The sequence below is a fragment of the Cnephaeus nilssonii genome (genome assembly GCF_951640355.1).
Source record: "Cnephaeus nilssonii genome assembly, chromosome: 6".
NCBI classification, from domain to species: Eukaryota; Metazoa; Chordata; class Mammalia; order Chiroptera; family Vespertilionidae; genus Cnephaeus; species Cnephaeus nilssonii.
In genome coordinates, this window is record NC_137077.1 from 60595080 (window position 1) to 60622381 (window position 27302).

General features: G+C 37.3%; 1 protein-coding gene across 1 annotated transcript in view; it reads left to right on the forward strand.

The window, feature by feature from the left end:
• Nucleotides 1-25143, forward strand: part of LEMD3 (LEM domain containing 3) — a 71900-nt gene extending 46757 nt beyond the window's left edge. Inside the window, exons 5-13 of the mRNA XM_079775007.1 lie at nt 9795-9874; nt 9958-10103; nt 11004-11105; nt 11528-11630; nt 12276-12454; nt 18490-18571; nt 20426-20531; nt 20620-20698; nt 20921-25143. Coding sequence (XP_079631133.1) covers nt 9795-9874; nt 9958-10103; nt 11004-11105; nt 11528-11630; nt 12276-12454; nt 18490-18571; nt 20426-20531; nt 20620-20698; nt 20921-21084 — 1041 coding nt within the window. The 3' untranslated portion in view covers nt 21085-25143. The remainder of the gene's footprint in view (nt 1-9794; nt 9875-9957; nt 10104-11003; nt 11106-11527; nt 11631-12275; nt 12455-18489; nt 18572-20425; nt 20532-20619; nt 20699-20920) is intronic.
• Nucleotides 25144-27302: the final 2159 nt, after the last annotated feature.

Genomic DNA, 27302 nt, shown 5'->3' on the forward strand with positions numbered 1-27302 from the left:
TGATATTCTCATTTTATTCTTGCATTATTTTCCTGAGCTCATTGAGCATATTTATGACGGTGATTTTGAATATTTTTGTCAGGTAATTTATATTCAGTTTCTTTAGGGTCAGTTTCTGGAGATTTATTTTGTTCCTTTAGTCAGGCCATATTTCCTTGTTTACTTTTTGTGCCTTGCTACTGTGGGTTGCGATGTATGCATTTGAGAACAGCCATATCTCCCAGAGTTTATTCAGGGGAAACCTTCAACAGTAAACTCAGAAATTCCAGGGTGTCCTTAAATCTTTTCTCTGAATGCATCTTTTTGTGGGTATAAATTTCTAAATAGAAGTTCTTGTAGGTTTCTTTTTTTAGGAGCTTGTAATTTCTTGCTCCCTCTGGTGTCTGTCTGTTGTACTGCAGGTCCTATGGGGCAGTAGCAGTTTTTTTTTGTTCTCAGCAGCAGCATCCATCCATCTACATAGACGGTGTCAGGTCTTGTCAGTGTTCTGAGACAGGTGCTACAGATACTAGTCCCTTGGGCATCTCTCTAAGAAACTGGAGCATTGGACACATGTTTTAACTCTTTCCCTCCTCAGGGAAGAACCAGGAGTTTGGGGTTTTCTCCCACTCATTCTTTACTGAGCTGTGGGGAGGAGCAATGATGAGTGCCTGTGTGCTAGTTCAAACCATTCATTGCCTTTGTTCTTGGCAGTTCCCAACTTGGTGCCCTTACTTGTCAATGCCTAGATTCAGGCAAGACTGAAACCAGTCCCTCTGGTAGCTCCCCAAAAAGTCTGAACTTTAGACATATGGTTCAGTCTTCTCTTTCCATCCTCAAGGAGAATCTAGGAGTTGGGAATTTTGTCCTAACTGCACCATGCTGTGCCAGGAAAAGGGGCTCTGGTGAGTGAATGCTATAAATTTTCCTACTGGCTTCCATGCAGCTAGTTTCTGTTGGGTCTGTTTGGATGCAGGAACCTCTTGACGGGATTTTGGATCTATTACAAAGGAAATTTGTCTGTATATTGTTGAATTTTTGTCTCCTGGGGGAAGGAGGGTCTGGGACTTCATATTCTGTCATCTTGCTGATATCATCCCTGCTTTTTAACAATTAAGAATGTAGTATAGTTCTAAGTCTTTCATCAACGTTTTGTTGACAATGTCTTGATATACCTGCCAAAAAGAGAAGTACTCAGTCATTTAATTAATGACTTACATGTAGATAGCCAATAGATGTTAAGACTATTTGTATTATAAAAAGCTAGTGGCCGTAACACTGGAACAACCAAATTAACGGTCAACAGGAGGTGCATTGATGGGTCCTGCGGCGCCGGCGGGCGGGACTCTGGGTCTCACACGCAATTTCATGTGCTGGGCCTCTAGTATAATGTGATGGAGATTAGATGTCTCACATAGAAACTGTTTGTCTTGGTAAAGTCCCTTCACTTTTCTGTACCTGTTTTTCAAGGTGATACCTGTCAGAGTTGCTGGAGACTTAAGTGAATATATTAAATGACCTACCTCAGTGCCTGATGATTATAGTAGCTTCCCAATATGTTTTTATTTCTTATTGGTTTCTAACTAATTAAATCAGTGTCACCTGGAGAGAGGTTCCTAATAACATGCTACAGAGTTTGTCTCTCAGCCTTTTTCTTGTCTTTATTTTTCAGTTTTGACCTAGATGACAGACAATTTGTTGGTAGTATAATACCTAATGGATTGGATAGCTAAAGAACCAGTATGCATATTGATCTTAATAAGGAGGAATTGTGATTATGGGGCTGTGTCTTAAGGGATAGAAGAATGGTTAGATGGATTGTGTGGGTGGGGGCAAGGAAGGGATTGGATTTAGTACACTAACAGGGACATAGGATAAAATATTCCAGGAAGAGGGCAAGCAAGCGTTTCCTTATGAGATATTTGAAAGTGTTTTTATATCTAGCAGTAGGAAAAACTGATCCCAACCAGTGCTTCCTTTCTGCTTTCTCTTTTTTATTTCCAGTTAAATCTCTTATGTAATGGCACAGGTATGTGTTGGTAATAAATTCCTGCACCAAGATTATTACACATTTCAGAAGATCCCTGAGACTCTTAAAATATACTGAATACTATATTTGAAGGACTAAAGGGCTGGGACACGGGGCGTGAGGACAGAATAGGGCTTGATCCAGTAGGTAATCTGGAGCTGAGGAAGAGGAAGGGGTTAATGTGGAAGGATGATAGCCTCCTCTCTTTTTCCTCTCCAACCATTAGATTGAAGCTGTGGATCAGCAATAGGATATGGTAAAAAGATGGGACACAGACCAGAGTTGGGACAAGTTGGAGTCTAAGCCAGGCAGCAGTAGTATACAAGAGATTGGTTCTACTAGTACTAAGGATGGTCAGCAAAGTAGTTAATGAAAGCACCCATGCATGAGTTGAGTTGGAACTGCTTGTATTGAGTTTTAAGAAAAAACTGATATTAATGAACTTAAGTCCTAAAATATTCTCATATCTTTTTTCCTGGAATTATTTTATGTTTCTGATTAGGTTTAATTTTTTTCTTTTTTAGATTTAGTAGAATTTCTTATGTATATGTTTATAAAACATTTTGGATTGACCAATTTTTTAGGTAGTTAAATTATTTTATGTAGAAATGACAATACCCTTTTATGTTTAGGTATGTGTGTGTGAACCTTTTCTTCTTGGAATCCCATGTTCACCTTTTGCTATAAAACCTCACCTGTCTTATCACCACCAAAGATGTAGTTTGGACTGCTGCTAAAAATACAAAAAAGCATTAAACAGGAATTTTTTCCAAAAAATTAAGTTTTACGGTCTAGATAAAAGTTTTTAACTACTGTTTTAAAAATAATGCTTATATTTTTCAATATAAGATTAATGTTTATGATTTAACATATATATATATATATATATATAAAGAGGCAATATGCAAATTAGCTGGGATGCTGTAACAGTCACAACCGGTCAGGAGGAGACTATGTGCAGGTAAGGCCCAGAATGGAGATGGAGACGGAGACAGAGAGGCCTGCCCAAGCCACCGTGCTGGCTTGGGCAGCCCCGGAGTAGTCATAGGCAGGGGCGCCTGCTCCAGCTGCGGCGCACCAGCAGTTACGCTTCTGCGGGTGAGCTGCAGAGGGAACACCTTTTCTGACCGCTCATTGGCTAAGTTCCCGGTACGCCACTTGCAGTGTTCTTGGTAACTTGTGTAATAAGAATCCAAGAAAGTGATCTAGGGTTCTTCCACCACACTCCTGGAGGAAAAAATGAAGGTCCGCTGCTGGAGGGCTAAGAAATGTCATATCCTGCCCTAGCGGGGTTGGCTCAGTGGATAGAGCCTCGGCCTGCTGACCGCAAGGTCCAGGTTCGATTCTGATCAAGGGCATGTACCTAGGTTGAAGGCTCCTCCTTGGCCGGAGCCAAGGTCAGGGCTCATGCAAGAGGCAACCAATCGAAGTGTTCCTCTCACATTGATGTTTCTCTCTGTCTTTCCCTCTCTCTTCTACACTCTCTAAAAATCAATGGAAACATATCCTCAGATAAGGATAAGAAAGAAAGAAATGTCATATCCTATGAAAGAGACATCTTGAAAATGCCAAAAGAAAGTTGTCATTTTTTTGTGGTGAAGGGACTGGAGTTGGTGTTGATGAAAACACCTTGTCGGCTGCGGCGGCCAACAGTGGCGCCTTCCCATGATCAACTGGTCGCCTCCTGCAGAGGGAGGCTAGACTGTGGCTTAGGCCCTGGGGAGCGGGCCTAAGCCGTCAGTAGGACATCCCCTGAGGGCTCCCGGATTGTGAGAGGGAACAGGCTGGGCTGAGGGACCCTCCCTTCCCACAGTGCACGAATTTCATGCACTGGGCCTCTAGTATGGAAAATAAAAGGAAAAAAGGCATTTCAAATTTACCACTAAGGTTAACCACTAGTTTTGGTCCATTTTTTTCTAGTCTTACATTTTCCCCCCTAGAATTAGTATCAGTATAAATATTTCATATTATAAATAAAACTAGAGGCCGGGTGCATGAAATTTGTGCACGGGGAGGGGGGGTGGGGGTGTGTGTCCCTCAGCCCAGTCTGCACGCACTCCAATCTGGGACATCCCTCTAACAATCCAGGACTGCTGGCTCCCAACCGCTCACCTGCCTGCCTTCCTGATTTCCCCTAACCGCTTCTGCCTGCCAGCCTGATCACCCCCTAACCACTCCCCTGCCAGCGTGATCAACGCCTCACTGCTTTCTGCCGGCCCTATTGCCCCTAACTGCCCTCCCTTGCAGGCCTGGTCACCCCTAACTGCCCTCACCTGCCAGCCTGGTTGCCCCTAATGTCCTCCTTTGCAGGCCTGGTTGCCCCCAACTGCCCTCCCCTGCTGGCCTGATCACCCAACACTGCCCTCCCCTGCCAGTCATCTTGTGGCGGCCATCTTGTGTCCACATGGGATGGCCATCTTTGACCATATGGGGGTGGCCATCTTGTGTGTTGGTGTGATGGTCGATTTGCATATTACTCTTTTATTAGATAGGATTTTTTAGTATAAGCATTTTCCCATGTTCAGGTTTTTGAAATGTGTTTCTTTTTAAAACACTTGGGAATAATTTCTTTTCTTTTTTTTATTTGTTTAAATTTCTTCTTTTGTTTGTTTGTTTAAATTTCTTTATTGATTAAGGTATCACATATTTGTCCTCATACCCCCATTCCTATCCCACACCCCTCCCCACGCATGCCCCCACCCCCCTGTTGTCCTTAACCACTGGTTAGGCTCATATGCATGCACACAAGTCCTTTGGTTGATCTCTCCGCTTTATCCCCACCCTCCCCTACCCTCCCTCTGAGGCCCAACAGTCTAATCCATGCCTTCTTGTTTCTGGGTCTGTTCTTGTTCATTAGTCTATGTTGTTCATTTCCCCTAGATGAGATCATGTGCTACTAGAAATACACTTATAAGAACTGAAAATGAGACAAGCAATAATGGTTATGCTGAAAGGCAAATGAATCAGTCTGTAGTGAGTTTCTTTCTGGGCCAACAGTTCTTTTGAGACCCAATTTCAATGTCAAACAGTTCCTTATGTGTACATGTCAGCAATGATATTTCAGTTCTGGATGGTGGACAAATGGTGGTAATGCAGGTCCGACCCTCTCTGGTTTGGTCCTGGGCACCCTGCCGTGACGCACAGCTGCTGACTGCTAGTATGGCAAGGCGACGTCAGCGTCTTCCATCTCTGGACTGCTTCTTTTCTGTCTTCATGGCTGGAGTAGTCCTGTCGATTCCTCTCTGTTGCTGGAATCCACATGGTCTCGGAGTTGTTTTCTGAAAATATACAAACATATTCTTGACCAAAAGTTAATAAAGGAATATTTTCTATAAATTTGACTTGTTGGGATCCTTTTTCATTTTTTGCCCAAATGATTTTCCTCTGGCTTGTTTTGACACCATGTGTGTTTTTCATGGGTGTCTTGCTTTTAGCCTTACAATTAATTTTCTAAAGTACAAATTTTCTAGATGTAATTTACTTACAGGATATTTTTCCTTACATGATATTCTTCTACTATCCCCCCCTTTTTTGATTTAAATATTAGGAGGCTTTTGAAAATTTTATATTGTAGTCTTGATAGCTTTTAAATTTTAATCTTTTGCACTATAATATGACTGCTTTAGGTTCATTACATGTTACGCAATTTTATCATGAGATGAACTAATAAAAATTTTAGTTAACACTTTAGGAATTGCTTTTTGTCCAGTACAATTAATTTTTCTAGAATATTCGCTTGTTTCAATTAGCCAATTTAAATTAGCCTGAAAACTCGACTACTATTTTACTGTCAAATTTATTACTCTAACAACCATCTTATTTTACCCTGTAAATATTAGTGGAAAGGATTATTTGCCTTCTTGAGTAGGTCCTGAGCATTCCTGGTACTTACGCTGGATTTAGATATCAAAAACCCACTTCCCCTCACCATGGGTACAAGACAACTCAAACAATTCTTGTTGCAGTGAGAGGGCAGCTGCTGTCGGCCACGTCTCTGTCTGTTACCCAGGTCCCGATTTGAGCTGGGTATGGGAAGTTAAGCAGCCATGGGGGCAGGAGACCTTCCTCAGAAGGGGTGAGGGTTCAGGTCCCTGCAAGGTTGGGGGGGGTGAGGGTCTGTGCCCCACCTCTGTTGACTCCCAAGTTCTCTCCTGATGGCTCCTCTGCGACTGTGCCTGTCTTAGGCTGTTCCTTCCTTGAGGAGTCTTACCCGCCTCTGGCTAACCAGCCATCCTCTGGGGCCAAGCAGGGTGATGTGAGGTTCAGTTCTGTCTCCTTGGTACCCTATGCCCCCGTGGCCTCCACGACCAGCACCTGCCTTGGGATCCCCTCGCCTGCTGGCAGGGCCCCAGCACTGATCACATATCTTGGGGAACCCAGGTTTCTTCTCCAGGGAGGGCCCAGTTCGCCCCACTGGGCGAGAGACAGATCCATGGTACCATCATCATGAGGCTTCAACCTTGACATGAACTGAAAGCTCAGGCAACAGCTGTGAGCATTGTATGCTGTTGTTTTGTGTGTGTGTGTGTGTGTGTGTGTGTAGTATTATAAAAGCACTCTTAATCTTTGTATATAGTATTTGATTTTCTGATCATTTCCTTAGGAAATAGTCCTAGAAAAGAAATTACTTGTTCAGAGAGCATGAACTTTGTTAATGCTTTTGCTATATGTTGCCAAGTTACTTTCTAATTTGGAATGAGAAATTTAGTACAAACTAGCTATTTTATTCAAGTTTCAGCATAAATGGGAAGAATGTCATTACTAAACTGGTATCAAACAGTGATGATAGTAGGTATGCTTATTTTAGGCATTCTGCTTTATTGAGAGAAATTTGTACATTTCATGTATTTGTCCTATGGTTTCACCATCAGTACAATTAGTTATTGCAATCATTTAGAAGTAAATAAACCAAAGAATGTGTAGAATTTCTATAGGTATAAGCTAAATTTCCCCCAACTTATAGTATGTTATCAGTATAGTATTAGTAAATGTTTAATCTAGTAAAATGAGAGAATAAGTAATCCTCAGTTAAATTTTATTTTCTTAAAATTGATTCTTTACATTATATTTATTTTCCCCACCTTCTCCTTTAGAGGAAATTTAAATAAACATAACAGTTAATATAAATAAGTTAGCCACTCTTTTTCTAACTCTCCCAATGTCTTGAGAATTTTATTACTCATTTTTCAGTTTGAAAGGTTGTTTATGAAAAGTTAAGAGGTCCCTCTGGTGGAACATTTAGGAAATACATAGCATTATATTGAAAAAACATAGATTGTTGTGTTTTGTTTTGTTTTTTGTCTCCCCTAACCCCTAAGATCTTCCAATTTTATTTTAGAAAAACACATTCCAGGCCCAGCTGGTGTGGCTCAGTGGTTGAACATCGACCCATGAACCAGTAGGTCACTGGTTCGATTCCCAGTCAGGGCACATGCCCTGCTTGTAGGCTTGATCCCCCAGTAGGAGGCGTGCAGGAGGAAGCCAATCAATGTTTCTCTCTCATCTATGTTTCTATTTCTGTATACCTATCACTTCCTCTCTCTCTAAAATCAATAAAACATATTTTAAAAAAATATAAAAGAGCACTCTAGAACAATGAGGGCAGATTCAGAGATTAACTGATACAGATTGGTTTTTAAGTTGATCAATTGGTGGGAGTTTTGTGTGATGACTTTCCAATAGAAATGATGTAGTGAATGGGTGATTAATTTCCTTTGTAAAAAAAATAATAGGGAAGAAGATAGCTACAAATGTGCCAAATTATGGGGCTGGATAGACTTTTATGGCCGAGCTTAAAATGCTAATCACTGTTAATAAAATTGTGTACTTGTGGAAAAATAAGTGTTAATGGAAATGGACTAAGGGAGAAGTTTCATAATGATTATAGTTTATTCAGTACAGCAGGTCCTTGAGTAATATCGTCTCATCCAATGTCATTTCATTATAAACTTGACTAGGGGCCCGGTGCATGAAGATTCGTGCACTGGGGGGTGGGTCCTTCAGCCCAACATGCACCCTCTCCAATCTGGGAGCCCTCAGGGGAGCCCTCTCCAATCTGGGAGTTTCTGTCTGTCTTTGCATCTTTTGAGCAAATTGTCTGAGAGCCCAACCCAGGGTGGTTTGGTGCTCACAGAATAATAGAGGTCTTTTTTTTTTTTTTTCTTTCTTTGCTCCATTGGTGGAGATTTCCTAGAAGTTGCAGGATGTCTTCCCTTTAATTTTTCCTCGACACTCTGACTTTACTTATGTCTCTTACCTTTGTGTTCCCTCCATCCCCCACCCGAACAGTAACTTGCTCCAGTCTCACTTTGCTCTAGTGTCTAGGAGATCCCGTAACGCGTCTGCCACCAGAACTGATTCCCAGCATTTCTGGTGCTCCCCGTTCTCTTGCTTTTCGCTTCTGGTCCAGGGGCTGCAAAAACCAAAAAGACTGCGAACTCCAGCCAGCCACCCCCAGGCCAGGCTGACAGGACTGGACACTCCAGTGGTGACCCCGGGACCCCAGCCGCTCGGCGCCGTTGTGTGCGCACACTGGCCACAGGCTCGAAGTGGGCGGGGTCCCAGGGATGCCTACCGCGTCGCCCCAGCTACGTGGAGGGCGGGTGGGCATCCCACCCTGCCCCCAACCTCGCGGCATCTGCACATGTAGGCCCTGAGAGGCCGGGGGGCATTCCACCCCATCCCCGGCCGCTTGACGCGTGCGTGCTGCCCACAGGCCCGCCATCTTTGTCGGGTTAATTTGCATACTCCCTCCTGATTAGCTGTGGGCGTCGTGGAGGTATGGTCAATTTACATATTTGTCTATTATTAGTATAGATGAGATGCCATAGGAACTTAACTCTTGTTTATATCACTTAGCCTATGGTAAAATTGGTTTTGTTATGTCATTTCACTTAAAATTGTAGAACCTCTCCATGACATTAAATGAGGACTTACTGTAAATTTTATCTTAGTACTTTCTGTCTGTTACTTCTAATATCATAATGATGCATCAAGGTCGGTGGTATCAGACCCACTTTATTAAGAAACTAATGCTCTGAGGGATTTAATGAGTAGGTCCAGCTAGTAAGTGATGGAACTGGAAATTCATCACTATACTGTTCTGCTTCTTAAATGGGAGAGCTGAGTTCATAACCCCTGCCTCCATCTATTGGGTGGACAAGGGACTGACCATAAATAATGGTTGGAATCTGAAGAAGTGATTAAAGTAGATGCATCTACATAAATGACGTTTTTTGTTTTTTATTTTTTTATCCTCACTTAAGTTTATACATATAAACTTGCCTTTAGGTATGTGTGTGTGAACCTTTTCTTCTTGGAATCCCATGTTCACCTTTTGCTATAAAACCTCACCTGTCTTATCACCACCAAAGATGTAGTTTGGACTGCTGCTAAAAATACAAAAAAGCATTAATCTCTTGTTGAGAAAATGTCCATGTAATAGCCACATCTGAATTTTTTGTCATTTGTCCATCTAAAAATAGTGTTACATTTTAAAAAATTGCTAATTCACTCTTTTGATGATACTTAAAGAAACAAGTTATTAAAAAAACACATTTGTAAATGTAAAAAAACAAAACAAAAAGAGAACGTAGCAAAATATTAACCATGATTATCTTAGAGTGGTGGGGAAATGGTAATTTCTTCCTTTTACTTTTCTGTAATGAGTAATACTTTTTGTTATGCAGTATAGTTTAAAGTGTTATGCAAAGTATGTTAATTATAAGAGTCAAATGAATGTGAATTATTAAGAATAGATAGTTATGTTCTCTATTTTTCTTATTAGAATTTAGGTCCTGAATATGAAAATATGTTTAACATGTCATTACAGTGGATTTTTGAAAATGGAAAAGATGTTGGAATAAGGTAAAGGACTTAATTTCTACTTTGATCATTTTGTAGTATAAAAAGTGATTTTGCTTCTAAATTCTCCCTTTATTTTTAAATAGGTGTGTTGGTTATGCCCCTGACGAACAATTGACAAATGTAACTGATGTGCAGTTTTTACAGTCCACAAGACCGTTAATGTCTTTTTGGTGTCGTTTTCGGCGCGCTTTTGTTACTGTCACCCACAGGTTATTGTTGTTATGTTTAGGTAAGTTGTTAAGATGACAAAGAAGATACATTGTATTTTAGAATTTTTGTGTCTGTATTTCACTAAATGCTAGGATTGATAATTTATTTCATTATAAATCACATCCAAAACTCCTCTAAGATATAATAATATCGAGGTTTTTAAAAATAATGTCAGCATCAGTTTAGAAAACAGTACTTAGGTATAGTGCATAGATGGAAATCTACTTTAAAATAGAACTGGAAAATATAAAAACTAAGGTTAGTTTTTAAAAGTAAAATATAATAAATATTTTAAATAAAATACTATAAATATGGCAAGGTATGTATGCTTATTAAAATTATTTTTTATTCTAAAAATATTACTTACCTGAATTAAAATTTTCATTTATGTTCCTAAATTTTATATGACTATTTTGATTGAAAATAGGAATTTATGAGATTATTTTTTGTCCAAGTCCCTCAAAAATAAATTAGTTTACCTAAAAAGTAAGGTATAGTATGTTTAATCCCAATAGACTCACTTTTCTAGTAGTTTAAAGCTGCAAAGTTAAAAGTGTGTGAAACAGTTTTTTTGTTTTCAAAAAATTAATAGCTAGAATTTAAATGTTGCAATTATTAACAAATTTTTAAAACATTAAAAAAACTTAAAAATTAAAAACAGTTCATTTGTCAACATAACAAAAGAAGTGAGATTAAGTTAAACCTGGATTATGTTTAATATTAAAATTTTTTTATATAGTTTTAATTATGTGGCTAATTCAACCCACTCTCTTAAAGGCACGTTCCATTATCTCATTATGGCAGTTAAAATAATCACTGTATAAACTGTCATGAGGTTTTTTTCTTGTTTTTTGCAATGAATGTTATTGAATGTCATTGACCACAAATTTTTAAAATGCAAAATATGTGAATATTGCAGGTGTAGTGATGGTTTGTGTTGTTCTGCGTTACATGAAATATCGCTGGACAAAAGAGGAAGAGGAAACAAGACAGATGTATGATATGGTGATAAAGATTATAGGTATAGTATTTTTAGAAATCTAAACTATTGCCATGGTCAGTGGTTAGAGCATTGGCTCGGGCACAGAATGGTTTCGGGTTTGATTCCCAGTCAAGGGCAATGGGTTGTGCGTTCGCTCCCCACCCCCTGTTGGGGCATGTGCAGGAGGTAACCAGTTCATGTGTGTCTCACATCGATTTCTCTCTCTCTCCCTTTCTCTCTCTCTTTTTATCTCCTCCTCCTCCCCTTTCTCTCCCTTTCCCCCTCCCTTCCTTCCTTCCACTCTCTGAAAAGCAGTGGAAAAAATATCCTCAAGTGAGGATTAACAAAAAAGTAAAAATAAAAAAATCTAAACTATTTTTTAGAATAGTCATTATGTGATAAACTATATTATGATAACCAGTGATTGATTTCATTTGTAAATGTGTTTGATTTATTTTCAGATGTTTTACGAAGTCACAATGAAGCTTGGCAGGAAAACAAAGATTTACAACCTTTCATGCCTATTCCACATGTACGAGATTCCTTAATACTGCCTCATGACAGGTGTGTTCAAAGCATTATGAGTTCAAGTAAATAAGGATGTTGGTGTTTTCTGTAGTTGTGAAAAATTATATTAAGAGTTATGACCCTTCTCAACTAGACCTGTTTTACTGTGCAGGCTTTATTTTTGTACTTGAAACTCTTCTTTCTTTCTAAGCTCTCTTCTGTTGCATTCCTGATTTTGCGTGGCAAAATAGACAGATTTCTAAGTCATTCTCTTTCTGTTACATCTGATTCTTTTTTTGTCAATTTCTACCTTATTTCCTTTACTTTCATCTTGATAAAGAAACAGACAGTGGCCAGTGAAGTTTTATTAGTTATATTTTTAAATATTTTGTTAAAGCTTTTAAAATAAGAGAACCAATAACTTCTTGAAAATAATTATGATGCCATATGCTAAAGCAGCTTTCTTAACCCTAGTAATACATCAGGGTTCAGTGGAAATTTAGAGGGGAAAAAATACTGATGCTTATGCTCTACCTCTAAAGTTTGAAATTCAGTAAATCTGAGGTGAGTGAAGTTCAGCATCTAAGTCTTTTTTGAAAAACTCCATAAGAACAGCCAGAATTAACAATAACACTACCTTCAGTTATTAATATTTGAAAAAAATGATAAGCCAAGATGATAATAATTTTGTTCACATAATAGGAAAAGAATGAAGAAAGTCTGGGATAGAGCCGTTGACTTCCTTGCTGCTAACGAGTCTAGAGTTCGCACAGAAACACGAAGAATAGGTGGTGCAGATTTTCTAGTTTGGCGGTGGATCCAGCCTTCTGCATCCTGTGACAAAATATTAGTAATACCTTCGAAAGTATGGCAAGGTCAAGGTACGTATTTTTAAACAACAAAAAATACAAGCATAAATTTGTTTTGTTATTTTCAATTACAAGTCTTATGTTATTCTAATATATAAAAACCCTGGGTCGTAACAACTAGTAACGACCTAGGCTTGGCCAACCGGAAGTCAGTCCTGCAGTCAGCGCTGGATTGCCAGAGCAACCCAGCACTGACTGCTTCGCTGCAGGCGCAGTGCCCCAGCACTGACTGCTGAGGGGGCCGTGAATCATGGCCAGAGAGAGGCCTGAAGAGAGAAGCAGGGACTGATCCTGCCGAGAACCAATTCCAGCATGTAATAATTACAAGAGTTTTACCAAAAGGTTGGTGAAGCTTGGGGAGCTCAACAGGGTTGAGTCACATGTAGTTTACCTGTTGGAAACAGCTAAAAATCACTCCCCCCAAACCTGAATGGTATTGTTAACTGCCAGACAGCTCAGGGCATTTTATTGCCTCCTGTTGGCCAAACACCTGAACAGCTGTAGGCTATTCCTGAAACTGACTATCTCTGTAAACCCTTTGATACCATACCCTTTGAGGTGTATATTCCCACCTTGCCTTGGGACAGATTGTGTTTAATAAAAGCACGGGTCCTTGGTCAAGGAGGAGAGTTTTCTAGCTCCTTCATCTGGAAGCTCCTCTGACCCCCAATGCCTATCAAAAAGATCTTTCGTCCACGGACTCCTTCTTAATCATCTACGTGCAGCCCTTTCTCCAGAATGCTGAAACCTTTGTAAGGCTGGGGAAAAAGAACCCCGGCATGATCCCAAGTTGCCTCTGTGGCAGCTGTTGGTCAGCACTTACCTCTCTCTTTCTCTCCCAGTCTGGCCAGAAGCCGTGCCTCCATTTCTCTCCAGGCCTCCACCGGGGCTGCTGCTAAGTCCTGCCTTTCTGATCAGGCCCTGTTGATAGGCCCAGAGACACTGACTGGCATAGAAACTGACCAATCAGAACCAAATCTCAGTGGAGTGTGAGGAACCAATGGCTGCCTAGGAGGTGGAGCTTTTTACGCTGACTGGCATAGAAACTGACCAATCAGAACCAAATTGGCTGGCAGGGGAGGGCAGTTGGGGGTGAGATCAGGCAGGCAGAGGCAGTTGGGGGTGAGATCAGGCCGGCAGGGGAGGGCAATTAGGGGCGAGCAGGCAGGCAGGCAGGCAGGTGAGTGATTAGGAGCCAGCAGTCCCAGATTGTGTGAGGGATGTCCGACTGCCATTTGGACATCCCCCAAGGGGTTCCCGATTGGAGAGGGTACAGGCTGGGCTGAGGGAACCCCCCCACTCCGTGCACAAATTTCGTGCACCAGGCCACTAGTTTAAAATAGTAGTCCTTCCATTTTCTCCTGGCTTATAAAAACTTAAACGATTTGTCTTTTCTGTAATAGAATACTATATACATTACTTTAATTTTTTTCCTTTTTTACTTAATAAAGCAACTTAGTTATTAAAGATTTAATTGCATTTCCCTCTAATTTTTTATGCAGATAAGACACATATGCTTTATATACCGTATTTTCCGGCGTATAAGACGACTGGGCGTATACGATTTTCCTGAGTTAAAAAGTCGTCTTACACGCTGGAAAATACGGTGTGTACACACACACACACACACACACACACACACACACAGAGACATATATATACCGTATTTTCCGGCGTGTAAGACGATTTTTTAACCCAGGAAAATCTTATACGCCCAGTTATCTTATACGTCGGAAAATACGGTATGTATATATGTTTTACATATATAATGCTATATATATGACATATTAAATGGAATCATAAGTTTTTAATTGCTCCTTTTTCCAATTTTTATTTGCCTGCATATCCCCCATGCCAAGTAGCTTTTCTGAGCATCTCTCTCTATATATTTTTTTTAATGCTTGCATAGTTACAAAAGCGTGTACATGTAAGTATATAGGAATTTCATGCACCAGATTGTCTTATGTAACCCAAATTTATGCTTGTATTTGCTAATTGGTTGTCTCATGTAACCCACCCTCTACTAGTGATACCTGTTACCTCACTTGAATTTTTTGTATCTTAATGGTTAGTGGAAAAATTATATCTTATGGTTAGTTTAATTTGCATTTCAGGACCAGTAGTGAGTTGAGTTTCCTTTAACCTTGTTGGATAAAAGCACATTTATCAATGTTTGCTAAGCATAGCTTTTATGGGAAAGATCAGTAAATTATTTTGAAATTACAATAAGATCCCATTTTTCTAATTTCCACTGTTAAAGAGTTTGAATAATAAGCTTAATATAATCATGGCATAAATAGGAAGCTTTGACATTGCCAAAGATGGCACTAAACAATAAACTATTTGGGGGTATTTTTTTTTGTTTTTTTCTTAAATATATTTTTATTGATTTCAGAGAGGAAGGGAAAGGGAGATAGAAACATCAATGATGAGAGAGAATCATTGATTGGCTGCCTCCTGCACGCACCCTATTGGGAAACAAGCCCACAACCTGGGCATGTGCCCTTGACCTAGAATCAAACCCGGTACCCTTCAGTCCACAGACTGATGCTCTATCCACTGAGCCAAACCAGCTAGGGCTAAACTATTTGTTTTAAAAGGTGCATGCAGAAGGGCCCTTTGACAGTAGAAACAATTCAAAGCCAGTCAGATCTGATTACCTTAATGCCTAGTTATAATAGGTGTGGAGTCTTAGCCTGATTTCTTCATAGAGCTAGCAATTAGTACTTATGTATGCCTTTGAGGTTCTAGAAAAGGCCATTATTTTGTTCATGGGAATTTAAAAAATACAATAGTTTGTCTTGTTTTTTAAATGTGAGATTTTCAAGACAAATCTAAAGGCAGTTTCTTGCCCAAATAATAATCCATATGGTTCTTACGTATTTATAGTAGTATGATTTACTTTGTGTTAAATTGGATGCTCTATAAACTCTAAGATTTAAAAACTCAGACTGTTATTTTTACTTTGTCATTTTCTTTAGCTAGGAAAAGACTGTTCAAGTGTGATAAAATACAACTTTGTCAGTTATAGTAGTGGTAATACTATAATTCATGCAATTCATGTAATACAATAATATGAATTGATATAATTTTTAAAGTGTTCTACTTTTTAATTAAAAATTTTTTTTATTGATGTTAGAGAAAAAGGAAGAGAGAGAGAGATAGAAACATCGATTGGTTGCCTCTTGCAACCCCCTTACTGGGGATTGAACCCCCAACCTGGGTATGTGCCCTGACCGGAAATCGAACCAGTGACCTTTTGGTGCATGGGATGACACTCAACCAACTGAGCCACACCAGCCAGGGCCCTAGTATTTTTTATATTAATGTTTCATCAAAGTTTTGGTGTATTAAACATGCCAAGTACTGAGCTATCTTGTATATCTTTTGCCTCATGTGGCTCTAATATAGAATTTAGTTTTAGTATTAATTTTATGCCATTAAATATATAGTCTATTTAAATATAACTAAGTGACTCTGATATAGCTTTTTAAAAATATTAATACATAAAATAAGTTTTGCTTTCATTTAAATGTATCTTAACAAATGTTATGCTGTATAAATCTGGCTGTATACTAGGGGTTTGGGTAGTTTATGTAAAAAGATAGTTTAATGTGTTAACAAGCTTAATGTTTCTCCCCTTATAAATGCTATGATTTAATTATAAAAATACATGGCTGAAGGGTTGTTAATTATAGTAGTCGAATGAATTCACTACCACTACAAGCTGTTGTTATTTAATAGTATTTTTAAATAATTGACCTTATTGAATTTTTAGTTCAATTTCTAAAAGGTAGCTGTTCATAAATTAGATGGTTATATAATATTAGTATTTCTAAAGGTATTTTAAAGCACCAGTTTAAAATCAAACAATACCTGCTGGGGAGTCAGAGAGCTATTTACGCTCTGACAGATGTAGTGCTTGAAATTAACAGCCTTTATTAGAAGGTATTTATAATGTAGCATTCAGTAACTACTATATCTTTACTTTGCTCAGGAAGTGATTACAGGTCTGTTAGACAAAGCATTTATTTTAAAAATCAATTTCATCTTTGGGACTACTTTCTGACTAGTGGAAATTTGTGTCTAAGCTAGCATAAGGTAGTGTGAGTGTTTTTTCCCTCTGGTTCTTCCCCTTCTGGTCCAGGCCAATATTGGAATTTCAAGGAAGTCAGATTGTCTGCAATTAAAAGATCATCTAAGAACAGAACCTATATACTATTAATGTACTAGAGGTTCACAGACTTTCTTGATCTGGGGTCTTCTCAAGTATCTTCCCTTACTGTTTTATATCCCTACATCTACTGGATCTTTTCATCACCATTTAAACATGCTGTAGTCTCTCTCATCTGTAACACAGTGTTGGACTCTTATGTTGTCATATAGCTATAACCTATTTACAGCCAAATAGCGTTAAACACTTTACTCATAGTCTTTACTTTTTCACCTCTCAGTTATTTTACAGCTGACTCGCGTCTGTTTTACATCCCCTTCATTCTAAGGAAACAGCTCTCAAACTTCTATATTGGTAAATCCACTGGATTTTTTGTTGTTGTTGTTCTCTGTCCTTATTTTACTTAGAACCGTTAACAATTGAGCCTGCCTATAAACTTTTCTTCTTTTGGCTTTGGGGATGCCATTTTCTTCTGGTTTCTTCCTACCTCTGACAATTTCTTCAGTCTTCTTTTCTATTTCTACCTTTAGGTGTTAAGTTTATCAAGGCCATCTTCTTTTCTCATTTTACCTATCTCCCTAGCTGATCTCTTGCTGTAACTTCATTTATCATATATGTCAATAACTTCCAAATTTATATTTTGAACTTAGTATTCTGTTTTAGTTTTCAGATTCTTATACCTAGCTATATACTTACTTCTCTACTAGGAGATGGGCACTACAAATTCAACACGTGCACGAGCTCAGTATCTTCTCTCTCCAAACTGACCTCTCCTTTGGTTTTCCTTTCTGATTAATGACACCTTTCCTTAGTTGGTTCTGACACACATCTAGGAGTCACCCATAATCTCTCTTATCTTCCTCCACTTGCAGTTTTTAAATGAGTTACATCAGATCTATCCAAAATAGGTTCCAATTCTATCCACTTATTTACATCTTCATTGTTGTCCTTTCTTATCCACATTATTATAATTTCACTTTTAGATAATTAAATAACCTTTTTTAAAAATATATTTTTACTAATTTCAGAGAGGAAGGGAGAGGGAGAGGGAGATAGAAATATCAATGATGAGAGAGAATCATTGATCAGCTGCCTCCTGTACACCCCACATTGGGAATAGAGCCTACATCCTGGGCATATGCCCTGACTGGGAATTGAGCCCATGACCTCCTGGTTCATAGGTTGATGCTCAACCATTGAGTCATGCTGGCCGGGTTATGATAACCTAACTGGTCTCCTTGTGTTCATTTTTGCTTCCACTTAAGTGATTCTCCATATGGCTGTCTATTTGTAAAATTTGTAACTTTAAAAGACAGATCTCATTGTATTATTCATTCCTCTCCTGAGAATGTTTGAGTGGCTTTCTTTATGGTAATCCCTAAAATACTTTGTGACCTACATAGTCCTGAACAATCTGACATCTCTCTCTTCAGGTTTATCTTTCTCTTGTCCTCACTCTAGCCACAATGGATGTCTTTTAGTTACTTGACTAGACCAAGCTCCTTCTTGCTTTACTACTCCTCTCTTCACTTGGCCTATTTTTATTTATTCTTTGGGTCCCAGCATAAATGTCACTACCTTGCTGAAATATCTGATACTTTCAGACTTAAACTTAAGTTACCTAGAGAGCTTTCTGTACTGTTCTTTCTTAGATTTTACCACAATTATTATTTCTTGGGTGACACTATTTTTCATGTCTCCTCCACTAAACTAAATTCTGTGAGAGCAATTACTATCTTATTCACCTTAACATCCAGGGGTCTGCCTCATAGTAAAAATACACAGTGAATATTTTTGAATGAATTGAATGATTGAATACCTTTTCAATAAATTAGAATAATGGAAAATAGTAAAACTAATTTGTTTTTTGTAGCATTTCATTTAGATAGAAGAAATTCACCACCAAATAGTTTGACGCCGTGTCTCAAGATTCGAAATATGTTTGATCCAGTTATGTAAGTATTATGATCAGGAGTATATGTAATTTTTATTTGGAATATTTGGCTGAAAAATCAATGATATTCTTATAATGCTATGGCTGTAATTGAAAAATCTCTTTTCCTTCTTAATTTCTAACTACAGAAAGGTTATATTTTTCTCTTCTCTTTTTGTTATATTGCAACCAAAGGTTTGGCTAAAAGACCCAGATGTATAATGATTTGTAAAGCTTTTATAAATCTTACTCACATAGCAGATAAATGCTTGAGTCAAATTAATGACACACACCATACAAACAGTGCTCTTTATTAAACGTATCAGTCATGTATGCCAATGTTCTTTGCCTCAATGTGCAATAGAGGTAAAAATATCTGCTATTTTAAAATTTCTAATCTTGTAAAAATTCTCTACAAAGATGTTACATACCTTCCCTTGCATGACCCTTTTTAACCATGTAATATTTGAAAAACTTTTCTGTCCATTTAATAGTTGAGAAACGTTTCTGTGTATATAATTATAGAAGCACATGCATCCAGAGAATAGCACAGTCTAAAGTTCTTGCCTAGAATCCATAATATGTCACATATAAGCTATAATAATCTTCCTGGAGGCAACTGCTTACCTGTTCAATGATATGGCATTCTGTTTTTTTGTTTGTTTTAATCCTCACAGTGGGAATTAATTACATATAAAATACCTATAAGTTACATTTAATAACTCATTTATTTCAAGAAATAGTTGAGCCTTGGCCAGGTGGCTCAGTTGGTGGAGTGTCATCCTGTACACTAAAATATTTTGGGTTCGATTTCTGGTCAGGGTACATACCTATATTGCAGATTTGATCCCCGGTTGAAGCAAGTATGGGAGTCCCTTCTCTCTCTCTGAAAATCAGAAACATATCCTCAGGTGAGGATAAAAAAAAAAAAAAAAAGAAATAGTTGATAAGATTAAATTCTAAATAAGTGACAGCAAAATCAGAAATGTGGGGAAGCACTGTCAGTATACTATACACAGCCTCTATTTTGCAGAGATAGAAATAATTAGCAAGATGGTAATCCTTCTGTTGGGAATCTTACCTCATACCTTAACGGTTAGGAAATCACTGCCAGTCCAGTATTTTATTATTTAAGATGAAGATTACAATTTAAAGTGTAGCCACTTTCCCCTCTGCCTCACAACCTATATCTTAATTTACATTGTTGCAGCAGGATATCGTAAAGCTCTCTTAATATTGAGGTGACTGTTTTTGTCTTGTATTACTCTAATTATTTTGGAGAAGAGAAGCTCAGAATACATTACAGCGGGTCCTTTGTTCAGTTTATTTAATGCCATTTTATAACATTGATGAGAAGTGTAGGAACGTAACTTCTGTTTATATTAATTAGCCTCTGATAAATTTGGTTGTCATACATCATTTCACTTAAAAGTCACAGAACCTATTGAGGACTTACTGTATTCACTAAAAATTTTGCTTAGTTTTAAGAATTTGAAAATATTATTAAAAATAATATTCAACGTTTACCAGTCCACCCCAACTCATTAAAGTGATTATTAACACGTGTAGAAAGAAAAAAGAAATGACTATAGGTATATGGGATTTTAAACATAAAAATGACAGCACATTTGTTCTTCTATGGTGGGCTAATCGTTCCTTGTCCCAGCTCTTAGTTCTTACACTGGAAAGAGAAAAGAGCTGAGCTTCTGAAAGCTAATATATATATTTTTAAATCTACCTACTAGTATCAAGCATTTATTTGCTACTACCTTTTTAAACTATCCCCATTCTAGTAGGATATATATGTTTTAAGAGACAAAAGACTTCTTACTGAGTATGAATATGGTTGTTGATTTTTGTTTTCATTAATTTTTAGGGAAATAGGGGATCAGTGGCATTTGGCAATTCAAGAAGCAATTTTAGAAAAATGCAGTGATAATGATGGCATTGTTCATATTGCAGTAGACAAAAATTCACGTGAGGTAAAGTAACTTTTACTATTGAATTCTACATTTTGAATTTGTTGCTATTAAACTAAGATGTTCTTTCTCTCTTATTTTAATATCGCAGGGTTGTGTATATGTTAAATGTCTGTCTCCAGAATATGCTGGGAAAGCTTTTAAGGCATTGCATGGCTCTTGGTTTGATGGTAAGAAATTTGAGTATTATAAACATTTTGAAGAGATAAGTTATGGCTTACTATTTAAAGTATACCAGATTTTAAATTAAAGAATTTTAAGTTAAGCATTTTTACACTAATAATTTTAGATTATGTTAACTTGTGTTTTGTTTATGTTTTTTACCACAGTTTTTCTATAAATTGTTAAGCACATTTTTACAGATCTAAAATACTATTTTTATCTTACAACAGGGAAATTGGTTACAGTAAAATATTTACGACTAGATAGATATCACCATCGCTTTCCCCACGCTCTTACTTGCAACACTCCCTTGAAGCCATCAAATAAACATATGAACTCTATGTCTCATCTTCGTCTGCGGACTGGCTTAGCCAATTCTCAAGGAGGTTCCTGAAAAGACTTTCTTCCACTCCTAGAACTGTTATTTACAATAGAAAAATTCCAGTTTGGTTTCCTGTCTTCCTTTTTAAATGCTTTTTGTATGTAATATTTTTATTGAATACAGCTCTATTTGAACGTTCCAGAAATCTTAAAGTTCCAAAGGGACTTAGCAATGAGGCAGCAATGCTGAGTAGGTAAATAATTGTTTTATTCAGTTTTTTTGGAGCTCATTTAAGCCAATGCATTTAAAGTTTTGCATGAGGAACATTGACTTTATTACTTATTTTCAGATGTGGTGGTGGTATTTTTGCACCAAAAAGTGTTTTGATAATCACACAAAAGCATGGTAAAGAGGCTTGTATTTCCATAATTTCCTGTGAACTAATGTTGTGAATTCTTGTATACAGTAACCTGTATAGATCCTTACAGGCTAATGTGGTAAAACTTTTCATTTTCTAATTCAACCTTAGGTTTCTATTGCTTGTAAGAGATTCATTTGCTACAGCTGGAATATGGGAAAACTAATTTGGATTTAGTGGTTACATATAAGTATAATTGGATGTACATGTACTTAAACTGGCTTTTGTATATATGTATAATTGCTGGTGGTGGCAAAAGTAGTCATGTTTTGTGAGGATGTCTGCATTAAAGCAGTAAAATAAGCTTCCTATTTTATTCATAATCTAAAGTGTATATATGTATATGTATATATGTGTGAATGTATATATATATGTATGTGTGTATGTGTATATATACACACACATATATACATATGGCTGTACTATCACATAGATCAAACAGCCAAAACCCTGGAAGTATTAGATACAAGTTTCAAATATCTTTTATAGGTTTTATATAAAAATGTCTTGAGTATGATTTTGTGTGAAAGTTTCGATACCAGTTGTAATGGTTTCAAATTTATGTGAGCAATAAAGAAGCAATTGGCAGATATTGGAAAAGTATTTTGTGAAAAGCTGTATTTATTATAAATACTAGGGCTACGATATAGTACCATTGGGATTAAGTCATTTTCCCAATCTATTTATAACTTAATAAAATATTAGCTCCCCTGTTATATGTCAAGTTTAAAGCAGGGCACATTGTTTCAGCAAAATGTGTATCTGAAAAATTATATCTACAGTTTTGGGTCATGAAAAGTTTGCAATATAGTAAATGCACGAGTGACTATTGCTTTGTGCCTCGATATTTACTTTGTTTCAGGAAAGTTACTTTATTACTGTTTTTGATTTCAGATTAAAATAGTTGTGGAGCAAAGTTTACTTGTAATGTCCACAACTGTCTCTTTTTTTTTTTTTAATAACCTGTTGATATATCATTGTCAGTCCAAATGAATATGTGAAACAGCTGAAGTTGTACCAATTTGTATTCTGTTTAAAGCTCAGTTTCCTTTTTGTTTTTTATTGTATATGTGTTGGTTTTGCAGCATGAACTTGCACAGATAATGCACGTTTTCTGGTTAAATAAACATGATGCACACTGTTCTGTAACAGAAAACCCTATTGTGCCTTACCTATGTGCTTTTGTGGGCACCATGTTTATGAAGAATAAAAATGATTTGTTATCTGAAGAGAATAAATTTTAAATTCTCAGTTTATGTCTCAGATGCTAACGTGTGAAAATATAAATATATATAATATATAAAATAACCATTTTATGTGCATCATAGTGATTTATCTGAGCTTAGTGACCCCATCTTGTGACCTGTTGCAAGAGTGAATGTAAAAATAGTTGTGGCATTTTAAAAGGTAGCATTTTGATGCAGATACATCTTTATCTTGCTTCTAAAACATATTTCATGTAAACATTGTACACTTATTATTGTAATATATACTATTATGCAGCTTATTTTACCTGAAACTGTTATGCTGACCAAGATCCCTCCCTGCAAGACAGATGGGAATGTGTATAATAACTAGATATTTGAGAAGTTCTGAAGTTTGATGTAATCTGTTACTTGTCCTGTTACAAAAAAGGAAAAAATTAAAATTTATTAGGTTTTTTTAATGCGTGTTGGCTTTTAAAAAACTTTTTAAGTGCCCTGTGTCTTTATTTTTTTACCAGTAAAAGTAGGTGCCTTTATTTTATATCTTTTTGGGTATCTGTAAATATATGTGTGTTTTATAAAGATGGATAAAGACCCTAAAGTTAATTTTAACCATCTATTTCTCAGCATTTTACTTTTCTTTATGAAAAATGTCTTTTTCTAAAAAGTGTTTGGATCAAAGTGGGGCAAGAATGTAAATCAGCTGCATTACTAAAGCACAGTTTAGTTTAGCTAGACATTTTTTAAAAAGCAAGACTTACTCAAAAAAAGAAGCAGTTCTTTTACACATTCTGGTTCATACTCCCCATCTCATCATAAACAAATGGTTAATGGGCTTTGAATAGCAATGGTTTAGATTTTTTGGTGGTTTAATCAAGTAAAAAGAAGACTTGGTCATTCAGTAAGTTGATAGATATAGCAGTTTGTATATGTTAGGGATGCAAACATGAAAAGACAAAACCACTCCTCAAGATGGTTACAGTCTAGAGCAGCGGTCGCCAACCTTTTGGACCTCACAGACCACCAGTGGTCCGGGGACCACTGGTTGGCGACTGCTGAGCTAAAGGCAGAACATTGGGCAGCTAAGTTAAAATATAGTGTGGAAAATATAGTGAGAGATAAAAGGATAAAAGAGCAGAAGAAATTCTGGGAGAACAGATATATATATATATATATTTTGAAGCAACCCAGCTGACTGGCCAGTAGGTATGACGCACACTGACCACCAGGGGGCAGACACTCAACACAGGAGCTGCCCAGAAACACCAACTCGCACTCTGGACCCCTTCAGGGATGTCAGAGAGCCAGTTTTGGCCCAATCCCCACAGGCCCTGCAGGCCAGGCCAAGGGACCCCACCTGCCAGAGGGACTCGGGTCACTCTGCAGATGCCCTTCGAGCCATGGCACCGCCCCAGGTGTGGCTGGCCGGGGAGGTTGGTTCCAGAGTGTGTCCGGCCTATCTCGCCCAGTCCCACCCTGCCAGCCACCTTCTAATTAATTTCCTTTCAAAGTGCACTAATTCATGCACCGGGCCACTAGTGATCTTAATAAATGGAGAAGACATCAGGGCAGATGAGGTAATAGCTGAGCCATATTTTAATTTAGTTGAACTTTAAACTCTTCTTAATTAGTATAATACACTGATAAGTCTTCTTTCCCTTGAGCTCTCAGGAGAGCTTTGATTCTTGTGATGAGCTCATAAAAGTTAATATATGAAACCTGCGTTATTACACGATCCCTCTTCATACTTAATTGGTCTATGGGTCCCTGAATATCTTGTGAACTGAAGCCTGATATTGGACTTGGTTATACTTTCCTTGTATTCACTGTATGGATGACAGTTGTGATTTCCAAAGTGAACAATGTTTTGATGTATTATGTGTCCAGAAGAACATTTCCCTTAATCAGATTGACTTTGTGGTCTCCCTGCCTGCTCCTAGTAACAGCACTTTACTGTAGGTCACCTACATGGCTTCTTCGCCCTTTCTTCCTAGACTTATCTCAGCAAGTCACTTCTTCCAGATGACTCATAGGAGGATGCTAAATCAAGCAGAATTTTGGCAGCCATTCTTTTGGAAAAGATGCTCAAGAACAGGTACTTAAGAACTGAAAATAGTTAGAAATCAGAAGTTGTGGTTTAAAGAAACAATATCCAGGATGCTTGTTTTCTTGGTCCAGCATGCATGACTACTGCCTTTAAGCTCCACTGGAGAATGTTTGACTAGAAATGCATCCTACACCTAAGAGCCTCTACTGTGAGATAGACTCATTGTGTTGATTCTTAGATTTTAAAACCAGTAGAATTCAGTGTACTTAGATTTACTTTTTCTTTCATGGGTGGAGACCTGCATGTACCCCTGAGGTTGGAAAGGCAGCCATCTAGGCATAGAGAGTACATGAAAAAAAAAAAGAAAGATTGATGAGAAGCAACCTAGTGCATTAAAAAACTAGAAGCAGTTTTTATGATTGAAGGACTGAGTACAAGGCAATAAGACAGGAAAGGTAGGCAATGACCAGATCATCAAAGGCTTCATTGATCACATTATGAAGTTTGGATATTGGTTGTTAAAGTGAGTTTAGGTGAGGGTTTGTTAGAATGAAAAATAGAGAAAGGATTTGAGTACTTGGATATTGAGAGAGAGAGATTGATGTTCAATTTTCTACCAGAGAATAGATGATATGTAACAAGTTGGATGGGAAAGATGATAAATTGAATTTTTGGATATTTTGAGATTGGGATGCCTATGGAATATTCAGGGGATGTTTCTAGCAGGTGATTGGATTTCTAATTTTGAGATATTTGAAAAGATCTGAGCTAGAGACACAATTTGGGAGTTAAAAACCATGAAAGTGTATTATGTGAGCCTGAGAGAGTCCCTATAGAGGCAGAAATTTAATCAAATCCCAATTCTGCCATATTTAGCTGTGTGGCCCTTAGGTGGGGGTTAGGAATGGGGTGAAGTATTAAGGAAAATTTGAAACAAATTAAGAAGGGGGAATTTGAAAAGGCCTTTCAATGAGGTGAAATTAAAGTGGAAATTTAATATACTGATCACATTTCTGGTTTGGGCAACTGGTTAAATGGTGGTGACATTTCCTAAATTATAGATTACTAGATTGGGGAGCCCAAGTCAGAGGACTTAGATAATATTTCCTAGAATTGCAGAAGTTAAACTAATCCTTATAACTTTTTTATTATAGGACATTGTTAGAGAAAAGGCAAGAGTCTTTGAGAATCTGTCCTTTCCAAAAAACCCAGAATTTTTACCTTAAATAATGTTTTAGCCTTGCTTATGCTTCTCTGATACTGATTAGAAATTTTACTGGTTTGTGGAAAAATGAGATGTTGAGTAGATCTAGAAACCTGTGACTGTCAAAAGAAGGAATAAATACAGAAGTTGGTCATTAAATAGGACTGTTTGTAAATTTTTTGCCATACACCCTAAAACCAGAAACTTCTTTGAAGCTGTGTGTTATATAGCTATTGAAGCTAGTCAAGTGTTATAGGCCTGGAGACCTTTTTTTCCCTTGGTGCAGGGCAACTTCATTTCTGCTTTGATTTGTTGTTAATTTAAAATTTCAACCTTTAAAGGGTAGTCTTTTATATTTCTAAATGCTGCATTACTTCATTTTATTATTTTAAAAAAGCTACTAATGTGTACATTTTCAGATTTTAGTGGCTCTTTATTTCTTACTGAATAAAAGCCAAACTTATGATTATATATTTATTTTTAGAGAGAGTAAGGGAAAGAGAGAAATATCGATCGCTGTCTCCTGCATGCACCTACACTGGGGATTGAACCCGTAACCTGGGTATGTGCCCGAGTCGAATCCGCCACCTTTTGGTGTACTAGAAAACCTCCGAGCAAGTGAGCCACACCGGCCAGGGCAATCTGTGAAATTTTAGGGTTAACCTCGGTTACCGCAAAGAAGCCAGCTGGAATTTTATGGGGGTTGTTCTTAACTGTATATCAATATGCAACATGAGAAGCATTGCCATTTTAACAATATTAAGTGTTCTGATACATGAAAATACGATATATTTCCATTTAACGTCATCTTTAATTTCAACAATGTTGGGTAGTTTTCAGAATATTAATTCTCTATTTTATTTGTTAAATTTATTCCTAGGTATGTTCTTTTATATGCTAGCATAAGTGGGCTTTTCAAATTGTATAGAATTGAGTTATGCCTCCTTATCAGCTTATTAGTTCTAATAGGTTTTAGTGATTTTCTTGGAATTTTCTATATATAAGATCATGTCATTTGCATATAGAGATAGTTTTTCTTATTCCTATATTTTTCCCCCTCCAAATTGCCCTCCTGTACAATATTGAATGGAAGTACTGAGAGAAAGAGATCTTTGTCATGTTCTTGATCTTAGGGGAAAAGCATTGAGTCACTGTTAAGTATGATGTTAACTATGGGTATGTAATGTTAATAATAATGCCCCCTCTTTCATTACTGATTTTAATGATTTGAATCTTTTTTTTTCTTGGTCAGTCTAGCTGCAAGTTTGCCAATTTTGTTCATAAAGAATCAACTTTTGGCTTTGTTGATGTTGTCTATTGTTTTTGTATTCTCCCACATCATTAATTTACACATTAATCTATTTCCTTCTAAATACTTGTTTTGGTTCATTTTGTCCTTTTCCAGTGTCTTCAGGT